General features: G+C 39.5%; 1 protein-coding gene across 2 annotated transcripts in view; it reads right to left on the bottom strand.

Annotated features, from left to right (window-relative positions):
- Positions 1-1,668: 1,668 nt before the first annotated feature.
- ace2 (angiotensin I converting enzyme 2) overlaps positions 1,669-19,032 on the bottom strand; it is a 161,494-nt gene continuing 144,130 nt past the window's right edge. For both annotated transcript variants that reach the window (XM_067992425.1, XM_067992424.1), the window contains 4 exons: positions 17,893-18,009; positions 14,554-14,748; positions 6,027-6,173; positions 1,669-3,281 (listed from right to left, as the gene is read on the bottom strand). In XM_067992425.1, the coding sequence (XP_067848526.1) occupies positions 3,131-3,281; positions 6,027-6,173; positions 14,554-14,748; positions 17,893-18,009 (610 nt within the window). In that variant the 3' untranslated portion in view covers positions 1,669-3,130. The remainder of the gene's footprint in view (positions 3,282-6,026; positions 6,174-14,553; positions 14,749-17,892; positions 18,010-19,032) is intronic.

Consider the following 19,032-nt stretch of genomic DNA (forward strand, 5'->3'; position numbering starts at 1 on the left):
AATTGGATTGACAACAGAAGACAGAGGGTGGTTGTAGAGGGTTGTTTTTCGAACTGGATGCCTGTGTCCAGCGGTGTGCCTCAGGGATCGGTGCTGGGTCCGCTGTTATTTGTTATTTATATTAATGATTTGGATGAGAATTTAGGAGGCATGGTTAGTAAGTTTGCAGATGACACCAAGATTGGTGGCATTGTGGACAGTGAAGAAGGTTATCTAGGATTGCAACGGGATCTTGATAAATTGGGCCAGTGCATCACCTCACATTTATCTAAATTAAACTCCATCTGAATGGCAGATGGAGTTTAATTTAGATAAATGTGAGGTGATGCATTTTGGGAGATCGAATCGGGCCAGGACCTATTCCGTTAATGGTAGGGCGTTGGGGAGAGTTATAGAACAAAGAGATCTAGGAGTACAGGTTCATAGCTCCTTGAAAGTGGAGTCACAGGTGGATAGGGTGGTGAAGAAGGCATTCAGCATGCTTGGTTTCATTGGTCAGAACATTGAATACAGGAGTTGGGATGTCTTGTTGAAGTTGTACAAGACATTAGTAAGGCCACACTTGGAGTACTGTGTACAGTTCTGGTCACCCTATTATAGAAAGGATATTATTAAACTCGAAAGAGTGCAGAAAAGATTTACTAGGATGCTACCGGGACTTGATGGTTTGACTTATAGGGAGAGGTTGGATGGACTGAGACTTTTTTCCCTGGAGAGTAGGAGGTTAAGGGGTGATCTTATATGCCCCTCATTATTTTATAGAAGTCTATAAAATAATGAGGGGCATAGAAAAGGTAGATAGTCAAAATCTTTTCCCAAAGGTAGGGGAGTCTATAACGAGGGGACATAGATTTAAGGTGAGAGGGGAGAGATACAAAAGGGTCCAGAGGGGCAATTTTTTCACTCAAAGGGTGGTGAATGTCTGGAATGAGCTGCCAGAGGCAGTAGTAGAGGCGGGTACAATTTTGTCTTTTAAAAAGTATTTGGACAGTTACATGGGTAAGATGGGTATAGAGGGATATGGGCCAAGTGTCGGCAATTGGGACTAGCTTAGTGGTATAAACTGGGCGACATGGACATGTTGGGCTGAAGGGCCTGTTTCCATGTTGTAAACTTCTGTGATTCTATGATTCTACAGAGTCGATGGAGAGAAACTGTTCCCATTGGCGGAAGGGTCAAGAACCAGAGGGCATAGATTTAAGGTGATTGGCAAAAGATCCAAAGGTGAAATGGGGAAAAACTTTTTACACAGCGAGTGGTTAGGATCTGGAATGCACTGCCCGAGGGGGTGGTGGAGGCAGATTCAATCATGGCCTTCAAAAGGGAACTGGATAAGTACTTGAAAGGAAAAAATTTGCAGAACTATGGGGATAGGGTGGGGGAGTGGGACTAGCTGGATTGCTCTTGCATAGGGCCGGCGCAGACTCGATGGGCCGAATGGCCTCCTTCCGTGCTGTAACCTTTCTATGATTCTATGATTTATATAGCGTCTTTCATGACCTCAAGACATCCCAAACCGTTTCATAGCCAATTAAGTCCTTTTTGAATTGGTCATTGTTGTAAAGTAGGGAACATGTAATGATATGTAATGGCCACTAAACAATGAGTATGGAGTCTGTGTACATTTACCCACAGAAACAATAAACATTCACCCGAGTAAACCAAAGATTAGAGCATTGTTATATTTTTATTTGTCCGAAACCATCAAAGTAAATTCAAGAAGCATGGTTAAAATGAAAGGAACTGAACCCATTGTAAATCGTCAGGTCTTGTGGTATTGTGGATTTTGTGGGTGGAGGAGCTGCCTTTCAACCTAGCTTAAATGATCACTTTAGCATTGTACACTTTCGGGATCTTTTGCTCATGTTACCTCAGTGATCCTTACTGGATGAATTTGGATCTGTGAAGCAAAACAGGGGGTTTGTGTGTAGCAGGTATCAGCGTTTGATTAACTAACGTGACCTTTCACTAGTTTGCAGTATCGAGAGTCTTAGGTCTAATGAAGCATGAGTCTCAGTTGCTGTCGATGTGGTGTTGGGAGACGAGCCCGATTCTGGACACACACACAGGGTTGCACTTATCACATCGGAAGCTGGGTGAAGCGGGTAGGTGAGTTGCCTTATGTGCCAGGCATGTGCCAGCCAGAGCTCGCAATCTCAAATTCATTCAAACTGACCGGATAGACATGCTGCCATCGTGGCCAGTTGGTGGCTGTGTCTTTCCAGGGGCAGGGTAAATACTGCAACATTTAGTGTGTCTTTATAGCGTTTCATCTGCCCACCTCTGTTGCGATATCCAGACAGCAGCTGGCCATAGATGTCAGCTTTGGGAGTGATATAATCAGGCTTGTGAACAACATGTTCAGACCAGACCAGGTGGACCTGTCCGATCAGAATCGATTCCCGTCATATCGCAGCGTTTGTGGGCAGAGTGTTTACTCCTTCTATTCTCATCAAGGTTAAGTCCCACACTGAAAGGAAAGGAACCCACACTGGCAGAAGGGTCGGTAACCAAAGGACACAGATTTAAGGAAATCGGCAAAAGATACAGGAGGGAAATGAGGAGACATTTTCTTTACGCGGTGAGTTGTGATGATCTGGAATGCGCTGCCTGAAAGGGCGGTGGAAGCAGATTCAATAATAACTTTCAAAAGGGAATTGGATAAATACTTGAAGGGAAAAAATTTGCAGGGCTACAGGGAAAGAGCGGGGGAGTGGAAGTAATTGGATAGCTTTCAAAGAGTCGGCACAGGCACGATGGGCCGAATGGCCTCCTTCTGAGCCGTACAGTTCTATGATTCTATGCTGACCAATGTTCTAGTTGAGGTACTAGAATGTTTACACCCATTGAGTGACCATACATTGTACAGTAAAACTGTATCTAAATTTCTCAGGGCTATATTTTAGCAGCTTCAGATAGGAACTGCTGCCTATATTGGGATCACATAGGTTTGCTATTTGAACTTGTGTCGTCCAGAATAAGCAGACACCATACAAAACTTTGCAAAATTTGCACAAATTCTGTAGAAATAGCAGACATTAGCTATGGTAATTAACCCTGTTTAAATGCTTCAAATATAATTTCCATAAGTTCAAATGCTAGTCTGGGGTTAGGGAGCAAAATGGTTCCTTTACATCTCTGTATTCAATGCCTCTTCTGTGATGAAAGCCTTGTTCTTTATCCCCTTTTCAATCTCGATCTCCTCATAAACTGTTCCAAGTGTATGATTAGTTTTGTGAAGTTCATTGTTATCTCCCTCTGCTTCTTGTGCCTTTGCCTTCCTATGATTGGGGAATAAACAGTATTATTGCTTTTTACTTCAGAATGAACACATCCAACTATTATACTTGATACACAACAAACAATCTAAAGTAAAAATACTCAATTGGAGGAGGGCCAATTTCAATAGGATGAGAACAGATCTGGCCCGGGTAAATTGGAATCAAAGGTTGGCAGGCCTTTAAAGAGGAGATGGTTCAGGTACAGTCTAGGTACATTCCCACGAGGGAGAAAGGTAGGGCAACTAAAGCCAGAGCTCCCTGGATAACAAAAGAGATAGTGAGTAAGATGAAATGGAAAAAAGGGGCATATGACAGATGTCAGGTTGATAACATAAGTGAGAACCAGGCAGAATGTAGAAAGTTCAGAGGGGAAGTGAAAAAGGAAATAAGAGGGGCAAAGAGAGAGTCTGAGAATAGACTGGCGGCCAACATAAAAGGGAATCCAAATGTCTTCTACAGGCATGTAAACAGTAAACGGGTAGTAAGAGGAGGGGTGGGGCTAATTAGGAACCATAAAGGAGATCTACTCATGGAGGCAGAGGGCATGGCCGAGGTACTAAATGAGTACTTTGCATCTGTCTTTACCAAGGAAGAAGATGCTGCCAGAGTCTCAGTAAAGGAAGATATAGTTGAGATACTGGATTGGCTAAAAATTGATAAAGGAGGTACTAGAAAGGCTGGCTGTATTTAAGTAGATAAGTCACCCGGTCCAGATGGGATGCATCCTAGGTTGCTGAGGGAAGTAAGGATGGAAATTGCGGAGGTACTGGCCATAATCTTCCAAAAATCCTTAGATACGGGGGCAGTGCCAGAGGACTGGAGAATTGCAAATGTTACACCCTTGTTCAAAAAAGGGTGTAAGGATAAACCCAGCAACTACAGGCCAGTCAGTTTAACCTCAGTGATGGGGAAACTTTTAGAAACGATAATCCGGGACAGAATGAACAATCAGTTGGATGAGGGTGAATTGATTAGGGAAAGCCAGCACGGATTTGTTAAAGGTAAATCATGTTTAACTAACTTGATCAGATAACAGAGAGTGTCGATGAGGGTATTGCAGTTGATGAGGTGTATATGGATTTTCAAAAGGTGTTTGATAAAGTGCCGCATAATGGGCTTGTCAGCAAGATTGCAGCCCATGGAATAAAGGGGGCAGTAGCAACATGGATACAGAATTGGCTAAGTGACAGGAAACAGAGAGTAGTGGTGAACGGTTGTTTTTCGGACTGGAGGGAGGTGTACAGTGGTGTTCCCCAGGGGTCAGTGCTGGGACCACTGCTTTTCTTGATATACATTAATGACTTGGACTTTGATGTTCAGGGCACAATTTCAAAATTTGCAACTGGTACAAAACTTGGCAATGTAGTAAACAGTGAGGAGGATAGTGATAGACTTCAAGAGGATATAGACAGGCTGGCGGAATGGGCGGACACGTGGCAGATGAAATTCAACACAGAAAAATGCAAAGTGATATATTTCAGTAGGAAGATTGAGGAGAGGCAATATAAACTAGCGGGCACAATTCTAAAAGGTGTACAGGAACAGAGAGATCTGGGGGTATGTGTACACAAATCGTTGAAGGTGGCAGGGCAGGTTGAGAAATCGGTTAAAAAAGCATATGGGACCCTGGGTTTTATAAATAGAGGCATAGAGTACAAAAGTAAGGAGGTCATGATGAACTTTTATAAAACACCGGTTTGGCCACGACTGCGGTATTGTGTCCAGTTCTGGGCACCGCACTTTAGGAAAGATATGAAGGCCTTAGAGAGGGTGCAGAAGAGATTTACTAGAATGATTCCAGGGATGAGGGACTTCAGTTATGTGGATAGACTGGAGAAACTGGGGTTGTTCTCCTTGGAACAGAGAGAGTTGCGAGGAGATTTGATAGAGGTGTTCAAAATCATGAAGGATCTATGATGTGGAGATGCCGGTGATGGACTGGGGTGGACAAATGTAAGGAATCTTACAACACCAGGTTATAGTCCAACAGTTTTATTTGAAAATCACAAGCTTTCAGAGGCTTTCTCCTTCGTCAGGTGAGTAACGAAGGAGAAAGCCTCCGAAAGCTTGTGATTTTCAAAGAAAACTGTTGGACTATAACCTGGTGTTGTAAGATTCCTTACATGAAGGGTCTGGACAGAGTAGATGGAGAGAAACTGTTCCCATTGGCAGAAGGGTCAAGAACCAGAGGACATAGATTTAAGGTGATTGGCAAAAGAACCAAAGGTGACATGAGGAAAAACTTTTTCACAGCGAGTGGTTAGGATCTTGAATGCACTGCCCGAGGGGGTAGTGGAGGCAGATTCAATCATGGCCTTCAAAAGGGAACTGAATAAGTACTTGCAAAGATAAGAATTGAAGGGCTGTGGGGATAGGGTGGGGGAGTGAGACTAATTGGATAGCTCTTTCAAAGAGCTGGTACAGGAACGATGGGCCGAATGGCTTCCATCTGTGCTATTAAGTGACCATACATTGTACAGTAAAACTGTATCTAAATTTCTTAGGGCTATATTTTAGCAGCTTCAGATAGGAACTGCTGCCTATATTGGGATCACATAGGTTTGCTATTTGAACTTGTGTAGTCCAGAATAAGCAGACACCATACAAAACTTTGCAAAATTTGCACAAATTCTGTAGAAATAGCAGACATTAGCTATGATAATTAACCCTGTTTAAATGCTTCAAATATAATTTCCATAAGTTCAAATGCTAGTCTGGGGTTAGGGAGCAAAATGGTTCCTTTACATTTCTATATTCAATGCCTCTTCTGTGACCAAAGCCTTGTTCTTTATCCCCTTTTCAATCTCGATCTCCTCATAAACTGTTCCAAGTGTATCATCAGTTTTGTGAAGTTCATTGTTATCTCCCTCTGCTTCTTGTGCCTTTGCCTTCCTATGATTGGGGAATAAACAGTATTATTGCTTTTTACTTCAGAATGAACACATCCAACTATTATACTTGATACACAACAAACAATCTAAAGTAAAAATACTCAATTGGAGGAGGGCCAATTTCAATAGGATGAGAACAGATCTGGCCCGGGTAAATTGGAATCAAAGGTTGGCAGGCAAAACTGTAATTGAACAATGGACGGCCTTTAAGGAGGAGATGGTTCAGGTACAGTCTAGGTACATTCCCACGAGGGAGAAAGGTAGGGCAACTAAAGCCAGAGCTCCCTGGATAACAAAAGAGATAGTGAGTAAGATGAAATGGAAAAAAGGGGCGTATGACAGATGTCAGGTTGATAACACAAGTGAGAACCAGGCTGAATATAGAAAGTTCAGAGGGGAAGTGAAAACGGAAATAAGAGGAGCAAAGAGAGAGTATGAGAATAGACTGGCAGCCAACATAAAAGGGAATCCAAATGTCTTCTACAGGCATGTAAACAATAAATGGGTAGTAAGAGGAGGGATGGGGCCGATTAGGGACCATAAAGGAGATCCACTTATGGAGGCAGAGGGGATGGCCGAGGTACTAAATGAGTACTTTGCCTCTGTCTTTACCAAGGAAGAAGATGCTGCCAGAGTCTCAGTAAAAGAGGAGGCAGTTAAGATATTGGATGGGCTAAAAATTGATAAAGAAGAGGTACTTGAAAAGCTAGCTGTACTTAAAGTAGATAAGTCACCCGATCCGGATGGGATGCATCCTAGGTTGCTGAGGGTAGTAAGGGTGGAAATTGCGGAGGTACTGGCCATAATCTTCCAAACATCCTTAGATACGGGGGCAGTGCCAGAGGACTGGAGAATTACAAATGTTACACCCTTGTTCAAAAAAGGGTGCAAGGATAAACCCAGCAACTACAGGCCAGTCAGTTTAACCTCGGTGGTGGGGAAACTTTTAGAAACGATAATCCGGGACAGAATGAACAATCAGTTGGATGAGGGTGGATTGATTAGGGAAAGCCAGCACGGATTTGTTAAAGGCAAATTGTGTTTAACTAATCTGATAAGAGTTTTTTGATGAGGTAGCAGAGAGGGTCGATGAGAGCAATGCAGTCGATGTGGTGTATATGGACTTTCAAAAGGCATTTGATAAAGTGCCGCACAGTAGGCTTATCATCAAGATTGCAGCCCATGGAATAAAGGGGGCAGTAGCAACATGGATACAGAATTATCTCAGTGACCGGAAACAGAGAGTAGTGGTGAACGGTTGTTTTTTGGACTGGAGGGAGGTGTACAATGGTGTTCCCCAGAGGTCGGTGCTGGGACCACTGCTTTTCTTGATATATATTAACGACTTAGACGTGGGAGTACAGGGCACAATTTCCAAATTTGCAGATGACACAAAACTTGGAAGGGTAATGAACAGTGAGGAGGATAGTGATAGACTTCAAGAGGATATAGACAGGCTGATGGAATGGACGGACACGTGGCAGATGAAATTTAACGCAGAAAAATGCGAAGTGATATATTTCAGTAGGAAGAGCGAGGAGAGGCAATATAAACTAGAGAGCACAATTCTAAAGGGGTACAGGAACAGAGAGATCTGGGGATATATGTGCACAAATCGTTGAAGATGGCAGGGCAGGTTGAGAAAGTGGTTAAAAAAGCATACGGGATCCTGGGCTTTATAAATAGAGGCGTAGAGTACAGATGTATGGAAGTCATGATGAACCTTTATAAAACACTGGTTCGACCACAACTGGAGTATTGTGTCCAGTTCTGGGCACCGCACTTTAGGAAATATGTGAAGGTCTTAGAGAGGGTGCAGAAGAGATTTACTAGAATGATTCCAGAGATGAGGGACTTTAGTTACGTGGACAGACTGGAGAAGCTGGGGTTGTTCTTCTTGGAACAGAGACGGTTCCGAGGAGATTTGATCGAGGTGTTCAAAATCATGAAGGGACCAGACATAGTAGATAGAGAGAAGCCGTTCCCATTGGCAGAAGGGTGAAGGACCAGAGGGCATAGATTTAAGGTGATTGACAAAAGAACCGAAGGTGACATGAGGAAAATTTTTACACAGCGAGGGGTTATGATCTGGAATGCACTGCCCGAGGGGGTGGTGGAGGCAGGGTCAATCATGGCCTTCAAAAGGGATCACTTTTCCCATGGAATTTTTATTCCTCAAGAGCATGTATATTCGTTGAGAATTATGAATTATTTCTTTAAATATTCACCTTTGCTTATCTATCATCATATCTTTTGATCTAATTTCCAGTCTACCTTAACCAACTCGCCCCTCATACCTACGTAATTGGCTTTGTTTAAATTTAAGACCCTACCCCAGAGGATCCTTAACTATAAATTATTAATTAACCTGTCTCATTAAACAATACTAGATCTAAAATAATATGTTCCCTAGTTGGTTACTTGTCATATTGTTCTAGAAAACTGTCGCGAATGTATTACATGAACCCCTCCTCCAAACTACTTTTGTCATATTGGGTTGACCAGTCATAGAATTGTAGAATCATAGAATGGTTACAGCAGAGAAGGAGGCCATTCGGCCCATCAAGCCTGTGCTGGCTCTTTGTAAGAGCAATCCAGTTAGTTCGATTCCCCCATTCTTTCCCCATAGCCCTGCAAATTTTTTCCCTTCAAGTATTTATCCAATTCCTTTTTGAAAGCCACGACTGAATCTGCTTCCACCATCCTTTCAGGCAGCGCATTCCAGATCATAACTACTCACTGCGTAAAAAAGCTTTTCCTCATGTCGCCTTTAGTTCCTTTGCCAATCACCTTAAATCTGTGTCCTCTGGTTCTTGACCCTTCCACCAATGGGAACAGTTTCTCTTCTTTTACTTTATCTGGACCCTTCATAATTTTGAACACCTCGATCAAATCTCCTCACAACCGTCTCTGTTCCAAGGAGAACAACCCCAGCTTCTCCAGTCTATCCACGTAACTAAGGTCCCTCATCCCTGGAATCATTCCAGTAAATCTCTTCTGCACCTTCTCTGAGGCCTTCACATCCTTCCTAAAGTGCGGTGCCCAGATTTCCATAGAGATTACTCTTATCAATAGCTTACTGATGGCCATCGAAATTACTCTTGTCAATAGTACTTATCAGCCCATAATTTGCTGTCGCGATAACGGTGAGGCGTATGGCGCTCGCCATTATTTATGTGCAAACGCTGCAGCAACTTCAGTCGAGGGCAGATGTGCAATTAAACGGGGAAATCCAAAACAGCATCTCGCTGTCTGATTCACCATTGAAATGTATTGAGCAGTGTGAAGGTGCTGTACTTGCCCAGTAGAAAGGAACAAAATTCACCACAGAAAGTTAGGGCTTGTCTGAAGTGACGCAAGGAACCAATTAAGGTCCGCGCATATTTAGTAAAACCGGGATGAGGTGTCAGAGATTCATTTAACGGTGTGCTAATTGTCGTCATTTCCTACGAAATTTATTGTTTTCTATAGTAAGTACTGTTATCACGAATACTAATCATTTTCTATAGTACTTACTGCTATCTACCGTACTAATCATTTTCTAGAGTACTTACTGCTATCTATCATACTAATCATTTTCTATAGTACTTACTGCTATCTATCATATGAATCATTTTCTATAGTACTTACTGTTATCTACCGTACTAATCATTTTCTAGAGTACTTACTGCTATCTACCGTACTAATCATTTTCTATAGTACTTACTGCTATCTACCGTACTAATCATTTTCTATAGTACTTACTGCTATCTATCGTAATAATCATTTTCTACAGTACTTACTGCTATCTATCGCACAAATCATTTTCTACAGTACTTACTGCTATCTATCATATGAATCATTTTCGATAGGACTTACTGCTATCTATCGTACTAATCATTTTCGAGAGTACTTACTGCTATCTATCGTACTAATCATTTTCTAGAGTACTTACTGCTATCTATCGTAATAATCATTTTCCAGAGTACTTACTGCTATCTATCGTACTAATCATTTTCTAGAGTACTTACTGCTATCTACCGTACTAATCATTTTCTAGAGTACTTACTGCTATCTATCGTACTAATCATTTTAGACAGTACTTATTGCTATCTACCGTACTAATAATTTTCGACAGTACTTACTGCTATCTATCGTAATAATCATTTTCTATAGTACTTACTGCTATCTACCGTACTAATCATTTTCTATAGTACTTACTGCTATCTATCGTAATAATCATTTTCTATAGTACTTACTGCTATCTATCGCACTAATCATTTTCTATAGTACTTACTGCTATCTATCGTAATAATCATTTTCTAGAGTACTTACTGCTATCTACCGTACTAATCATTTTCTATAGTACTTACTGCTATCTATCGTACTAATCATTTTCGAAAGTACTTACTGCTATCTATCGTACTAATCATTTTCTATAGTACTTACTGCTATCTACCATACTAATCATTTTCTATAGTACTTACTGCTATCTATCGCACTAATCATTTTCTATAGTACTTACTGCTATCTATCGTAATAATCATTTTCTAGAGAACTTACTGCTATCTACCGTACTAATCATTTTCTATAGTACTTACTGCTATCTATCGTACTAATCATTTTCGACAGTACTTACTGCTATATACCGTACTAATCATTTTCTAGAGTACTTACTGCTATCTATCGTACTAATCATTTTCTACAGTACTTACTGCTATATACGGTACTAATCATTTTCTAGAGTACTTACTGCTATCTATCGTACTAATCATTTTCTATAGTACTTACTGCTATCTACCGTACTAATAATTTTCTACAGTACTTACTGCTATATACCGTACTAATCATTTTCTAGAGTACTTACTGCTATCTATCGTACTAATCATTTTCGACAGTACTTACTGCTATCTACCGTACTAATAATTTTCTACAGTACTTACTGCTATCTATCGTAATAATCATTTTCTAGAGTACTTACTGCTATCTATCGTAATAATCATTTTCTAGAGTACTTACTGCTATCTATCGTACTAATCATTTTCTACAGTACTTAATGCTATCTACCGTACTAATCATTTTCTAGAGTACTTACTGCTATCTATCGTACTAATCATTTTCTACAGTACTTACTGCTATCTACCGTACTAATCATTTTCTACAGTACTTACTGCTATCTGTCATACTAATCATTTTCTATAGTACTTACTGCTATCTACCGTACTAATAATTTTCTACAGTACTTACTGCTATCTATCGTACTAATCATTTTCTACAGTACTTACTGCTATCTACCGTACTAATCATTTTCTACAGTACTTACTGCTATCTATCATACTAATCATTTTCTATAGTACTTACTGCTATCTATTGTACTAATCATTTTCTAGAGGACTTACTGCTATCTATCGTAATAATCATTTTCTAGAGTACTGACTGCTATCTATCGTAATAATCATTTTCTACAGTACTTACTGCTATCTATCGCACTAATAATTTTCTACAGTACTTACTGCTATCTATTGTACTAATCATTTTCTAGAGTACTTACTGCTATCTATCGTACTAATCATTTTCGACAGTACTTACTGCTATCTACCGTACTAATCATTTTCTAGAGTACTTACTGCTATCTATCGTACTAATCATTTTCTATAGTACTTACTGCTATCTATCGTACAAATCATTTTCTATAGTACTTACTGCTATCTATCGTAATAATCATTTTCTAGAGTACTTACTGCTATCTATCGTAATAATCATTTTCTATAGTACTTACTGCTATCTATCGTAATAATCATTTTCTACAGTACTTACTGCTATCTATCGTAATAATCATTTTCTATAATACTTACTGCTATCTATCGCACAAATCATTTTCTAGAGTACTTACTGCTATCTATCGTAATAATCATTTTCTAGAGTACTTACTGCTATCTATCGTAATAATCATTTTCTAGAGTACTTACTGCTATCTATCGTAATAATCATTTTCTAGAGTACTTACTGCTATCTATCGTAATAATCATTTTCTAGAGTACTTACTGCTTATCTATCGTACTAATCATTTTCTACAGTACTTACTGCTATCTATTGTACTAATCATTTTCTAGAGTACTTACTGCTATCTATCGTAATAATCATTTTCTAGAGTACTTACTTCTATCTATCGTACTAATCATTTTCTAGAGTACTTACTGCTATCTATCGTAATAATCATTTTCTAGAGTACTTACTGCTATCTATCGTACTAATCATTTTCTACAGTACTTACTGCTATCTATCATACTAATCATTTTCTACAGTACTTACTGCTATCTACCGTACTAATAATTTTCTACAGTACTTACTGCTATCTATCGTAATAATCATTTTCTACAGTACTTACTGCTATCTATTGTACTAATCATTTTCTAGAGTACTTACTGCTATCTATCGTAATAATCATTTTCTAGAGTACTTACTGCTATCTATCGTAATAATCATTTTCTACAGTACTTACTGCTATCTATCGCACTAATCATTTTCTACAGTACTTACTGCTATCTATTGTACTAATCATTTTCTAGAGTACTTACTGCTATCTATCGTAATAATCATTTTCTAGAGTACTTACTGCTATCTATCGTAATAATCATTTTCTAGAGTACTTACTGCTATCTATCGTAATAATCATTTTCTAGAGTACTTACTGCTATCTATCGTAATAATCATTTTCTAGAGTACTTACTGCTTATCTATCGTACTAATCATTTTCTACAGTACTTACTGCTATCTATTGTACGAATCATTTTCTAGAGTACTTACTGCTATCTATCGTAATAATCATTTTCTAGAGTACTTACTTCTATCTATCGTACTAATCATTTTCTAGAGTACTTACTGCTATCTATCGTAATAATCATTTTCTAGAGTACTTACTGCTATCTATCGTACTAATCATTTTCTACAGTACTTACTGCTATCTATCATACTAATCATTTTCTACAGTACTTACTGCTATCTACCGTACTAATAATTTTCTACAGTACTTACTGCTATCTATCGTAATAATCATTTTCTATAGTACTTACTGCTATCTATCGTAATAATCATTTTCTAGAGTACTTACTGCTATCTATCGTAATAATCATTTTCTATAATACTTACTGCTATCTATCGCACAAATCATTTTCTATAGTACTTACTGCTATCTATCGTAATAATCATTTTCTATAATACTTACTGCTATCTATCGCACAAATCATTTTCTAGAGTACTTACTGCTATCTACCGTACTAATCATTTTCTATAGTACTTACTGCTATCTACCGTACTAATCATTTTCTATAGTACTTACTGCTATCTATCGTAATAATCATTTTCTACAGTACTTACTGCTATCTATCGCACAAATCATTTTCTACAGTACTTACTGCTATCTATCATATGAATCATTTTCGATAGTACTTACTGCTATCTATCGTACTAATCATTTTCTAGAGTACTTACTGCTATCTATCGTACTAATCATTTTCTAGAGTACTTACTGCTATCTATCGTAATAATCATTTTCTAGAGTACTTACTGCTATCTATCGTACTAATCATTTTCTAGAGTACTTACTGCTATCTACCGTACTAATCATTTTCTATAGTACTTACTGCTATCTATCGTAATAATCATTTTCTACAGTACTTACTGCTATCTACCGTAGTAATAATTTTCTAGAGTACTTCCTGCTATCTACCGTACTAATCATTTTCTATAGTACTTACTGCTATCTATCGTGATAATCATTTTCTAGAGTACTTACTGCTATCTATCGTAATAATCATTTTCTTGAGTACTTACTGCTATCTATCGTAATAATCATTTTCTATAGTACTTACTGCTATCTATCGTACTAATCATTTTCTACAGTACTTACTGCTATCTATTGTACTAATCATTTTCTAGAGTACTTACTGCTATCTATCGTACTAATAATTTTCTACAGTACTTACTGCTATCTATTGTACTAATCATTTTCTATAGTACTTACTGCTATCTACCGTACTAATCATTTTCTATAGTACTTACTGCTATCTATCGCACTAATCATTTTCTATAGTACTTACTGCTATCTATCGTAATAATCATTTTCTAGAGTACTTACTGCTATCTACCGTACTAATCATTTTCTAGAGTACTTACTGCTATCTATCGTAATAATCATTTTCTATAATACTTACTGCTATCTATCGCACAAATCATTTTCTAGAGTACTTACTGCTATCTATCGTACTAATCATTTTCTACAGTACTTACTGCTATCTATCGCACTAATCATTTTCAAATTACTTACTGTTGTCTACCGTACTAATCATTTTCCCTTGTGCTTGCTGCTATCTATCGTATTAATCATTTTCTATGGTCCTTACCGTTTTCTATCTCTGATTCCAATAATAATCAGTGCACTTAATCCAACGCAGGCCAAGCTGATGACAATCCCGAAGACAACAAGCCAGACCGTCACCGGTTGTTCCTTCAGTGGTGTCAGAGTGGGTGGAATTCCAACAAACTCTAGTGTGTCATCATTCAATAAAAATGCACTATTGAACCGTTCTCTGTTCATCCTGTGACAGAAAGTAACATTTCATTTGACTCATGTTTGAGAATCTCAAATAGTGTGTAATAAATGTCTAACTATAATTGGAATAATGTTTAGCAATTCGGGATAGAAGGTTCCAAGGTTCCTTCAACACATGGATCTTGTGCAAAAGAACAGCCCAAACTAACAGTAAATTGGCAATTTCTCTCATCGAGGCCATAAAGATAGTTTAATATTAGCCTGGAAATGAGTGTAAGCGACCTTATCATGCAAAAGATTAAAGTGCTCACAACAAATTCCTCTGTCCTCTAGTTTAACAGAGGCATTAACCTGGTTATTTTAGACCCATTTATTTGAAATGGGTGAGTGAGATATTTGATCATCAAATTACATAGAATGTATAGCACAGAAACAGGCCATTCAGCCCAACTGGTCTATGCTGGTGTTTATGCTCCACACGAGCCTCCTCCCTTCCTACTTCATCTCACCCTATCACCATATCCTTCTATTCCTGTGTTTATCGAGCTTCCACTTAAATGTGTCTATATTATTCACCTCAACCATTCCAACCTAGCGAGTTCCACATTCCAGCCACTCTCTGGGTAAAGAAGTTTCTCCTGAATTCCCTATTGGATTTATTAGTGACTCTCTTATATTTATGCCCCCCAGTTTTGGTCTCTCTCACAAGTGGAAACATCTTCTCTTCATCTATCCTATCAAACCCTTTCATAATTTTAGACCTCTATCAGGTCACCCCTCAGCCTTCTCTTTCCTAGAGAAAAGAGCCCCAGCCTGTTCAGTCTTTCCTGATAGGTATAACCTCTCAGTTCTGGTATCGTCCTCGTAAATCTTTTTTTGTATCTTCTCCAGTGCCTCTATATCCTTTTTATAACATGGAGACCAGAACTGTGCGCAGTACTCCAAGTGAGGTCTAACCAAGGTTCTATGCAAGTTTAACATAACTTCTCTGGAATGCCTCTAGAAATGAACTCCAGTGCTTTGTTTACATTTTTTATGGTCTTGTTAACCCGCGTCACTACTTTTAATGATTTGTGAATCTGTACCCCCACCCCTGATCCCTTTGCTCCTCCATCACATTTAGACTCTTATTATCCAAGGAGTATGTGGCCTCTTTATTCTTCCTACCAAAATGCACCACTTCACACTTATCTATATTGAAATTCATTTGCCAATTACATGCTCATTCTGCAAGTTTATTGATGTCTTCTTGTATTTTGCTGCAGTCTTCCTCGGTATTAACTGTACCCCCCTCCCCAATTTGAGCATGTTAAGCATTTGTACAATAACATCACCAATTTCTAGCTTGTTACATTAGAGACCGTTTTAAATTATTTGACTATTTTCTCCTCTTTTCTAAGTTTCCTTGGTCCACCTGCCACATTATGAATGTGAAAGCAAGCAGGCAACACATTGCTGTGTAGCTGATTAGCAGGACATGTGTGAGAGGGGCATGCAGTGAGGATGCAGACGAGCTTTACTAAGATGATACCAGGGATGAGAAGCTTCAGTTATGAGGAGGGCTCTTTTCCTCACAACAGAGAATGTTAAGAGGAGAGCTGATCAAAGTGTTTACAATTATGGAGGATTTTTGATGAGGTTAAAAAGGGAAATATTGGCTCAGAATTTACTATCAAAATAACGATGAGGATAATGACACTCACTGTTATTTATCCACAAATGCTGCAGCAACTTCAGGCGAGGGCAGATGTGGGTTAAACGCAGGAATCCAAAAGTTGCTGTCTGAGATGCACTGCTCCGCCATTAGCTTCGCGAAAATGGCATCTCACTGTCTGCCATTGAAATGCAGTCAATGACGTGAAGTTGCTGTATTTGTGCAGTAGATACAGACTAAACTCACCACAGGAAGTTAGGGCTTGTCTGAAATGGCGCATGGAGCCTGTTTTGGAACCAATTAAGGACCGTGCATATTTAATTAAGCCTGGATTAGCTGTCAGAGATTCTTTTAACGATGTGCTAAGTGTTAATTACTGCCAATGAACCTTTCTGGCATGAAAATTAACTGTTACAGTGGGGAGTCTCGTTCCTTCAGGTTTTCATTGTTGTTGGAGATTTTAAAAATGTAAAACTTCAAATTTATTTATTTATTTTTCTTTCCGTCTCTTTTTTCTCTCTCATTAATCCCATCTTTCTTTCCCTCTCTTTATTTCTCTTCCTGTACCTGATTTAACATTGAATTCACCCCCTTTAATTCACCCTCCTTCTCAGTCCTTGCGCTGTTAATTTCACAATCCTTTAATCTGATTGGTTAAGGAGATACCCGGTTGCTTGCCCTGTTCACTCAGGTCCCAGATGCCCTGTTTCCCTCACTGCCCCGTTATCAGCTCACACTTTCAGCAACTCGCCCCACAATTTAAAAACCTAAACATGCGAGGGCAAGTCTAACTAAAGGCAGACGCTGTTAGATGTCCTGATACAGCAAAATCTAGGCCCAATATTTCCACTGTTTGGTGAGATGGTCATCACCAAAAGAACAAAAAGAGATGTTAGGAGAATTTATTTTCCACAGAGGATTGTTAGGAATGTAACAATAGTGGAAGTAGAATCTATAATAAATTTTAAAGGGGAAATGGTCAAACATCTGAAAAAGCAAAATTTAAAAGGGTATGGAGGAAGGAGAGGGGAATGGGACTAAATTGAGTGCTCTGTCAGAGAGCGGGCACAGGCAGCAGGGGCTGAATGGCCTCCATTTCGTGCTGTAAAATTCTATGATTTTAAATCCTAGAAAACAAGTAGCCCAAGTTCTGGAGAGGTGCCTTGTACAGCAGAGCTATGAGATTGTCATCTTATTGTGGACTAGGTTTAAACACGGTCCACAAATCACTCCAATGTACTTGAAGGGAGCAGCGCTACACTGCTGTAGCTTAAATCCATGGATGGAGCTCCCTGCTAGCAGCATGCGATCATCAGTTAATCTACCCTTTTGTATCTTGTGACGCAACCATTCACAATTTATATATTTTTGCGGCAGATACAATCGAGTGAGCTCTTCACATCCATCACATCACCGTATCACATCAGTGCACAGTCCCTATAGACCAGGCGAGTTGTCTTGCAGGAACAAAATACAAGACATGAATAACCCTTAAATTCCAAAGAGCTATTGTTTATTTGGACCTTCAAATAATACCTGATAGCTTGCTCCACTTCTGCCTTTGGAATAATGTCCGAGATGTTCGTAGGTTTGACAACAAGGAAATAAAAGGAGATCCTTTTTGTTTCATCGAATATATAAACATTATCTGCCCTGTATGGAAGAAAAGAATAGGACCAATTAATATAAAGGAGCCCCAGCCCAGGCAGACTTTTGTTAATAATTTGCACAATGTACAGTTTCCCTGTAACATACTGTGAGATAAATCTCAAACAGTGGAGAAAATCATTACCACACATTTACCACTGACTGCCGTACACATGGTTAATGCTGGTAATTACTTAGACACTGCAACACTCACATAATACTCAACTCAACTCTATTCAACCTGGCCGGATGTCTAATCCACCACTTAGTGTGCTTACATCGAATGTACAGCACGGAAACAGGCCATTCGGCCCCACAGGTCCATGCCGGTGTTTATGCTCCACACGAGCCTCCTCCCACCTTACTTCATCTCACCCTATCAGCATATCCTTCTATTCCTTTCTCCCTCATGTGTTTATCTGGCTTCCCCTTAAATGCATCAATGTTATTCACCTCAACTACTCCTTGTGGTATCGAGTTCCACATTCTAACCACTCTCTGGGTAAAGTTGTTTCTCCTGAATTCGCTATTGGATTTATTAGTTACTATCTTATATTTATAACCCCTAGTTTTGGTCTCCCCCACAAGCAGGAACATTTTCTCTACGTCTACCCTATCAAACCCCTTTCATTATTTTAAAGAACTCTATCAGGTCACCCCTCAGTCTTTTTTCCAGAGAAAAGAGCTCCAGCCTGTTCAGTCTTTCCTGATAGTTATAACCTTTCCGTTCTGGTTTCATCATTGTGAATCTTTTATCGCTGTGATTACTCGGGAGTGTCGGCGCTGTGCGTTCTCTGAACTCGGGAGTGTCGGCGCTGTGCGTTCCCTGAACTCGGGAGTGTCGGCGCTGTGCGTTCTCTGAACTCGGGAGTGTCGGCGCTGTGCGTTCCCTGAACTCGGGAGTGTCGGCGCTGTGCGTTCCCTGAACTCGGGAGTCTCGGCGCTGTGCGTTCCCTGAACTCGGGAGTCTGGGCGCTGTGCGTTCCCTGAACTCGGGAGTCTCGGCGCTGTGCGTTCTCTGAACTCGGG

Source organism: Heptranchias perlo, chromosome 11 (genome assembly GCF_035084215.1).
Source record: "Heptranchias perlo isolate sHepPer1 chromosome 11, sHepPer1.hap1, whole genome shotgun sequence".
Lineage (NCBI taxonomy): Eukaryota > Metazoa > Chordata > Chondrichthyes > Hexanchiformes > Hexanchidae > Heptranchias > Heptranchias perlo.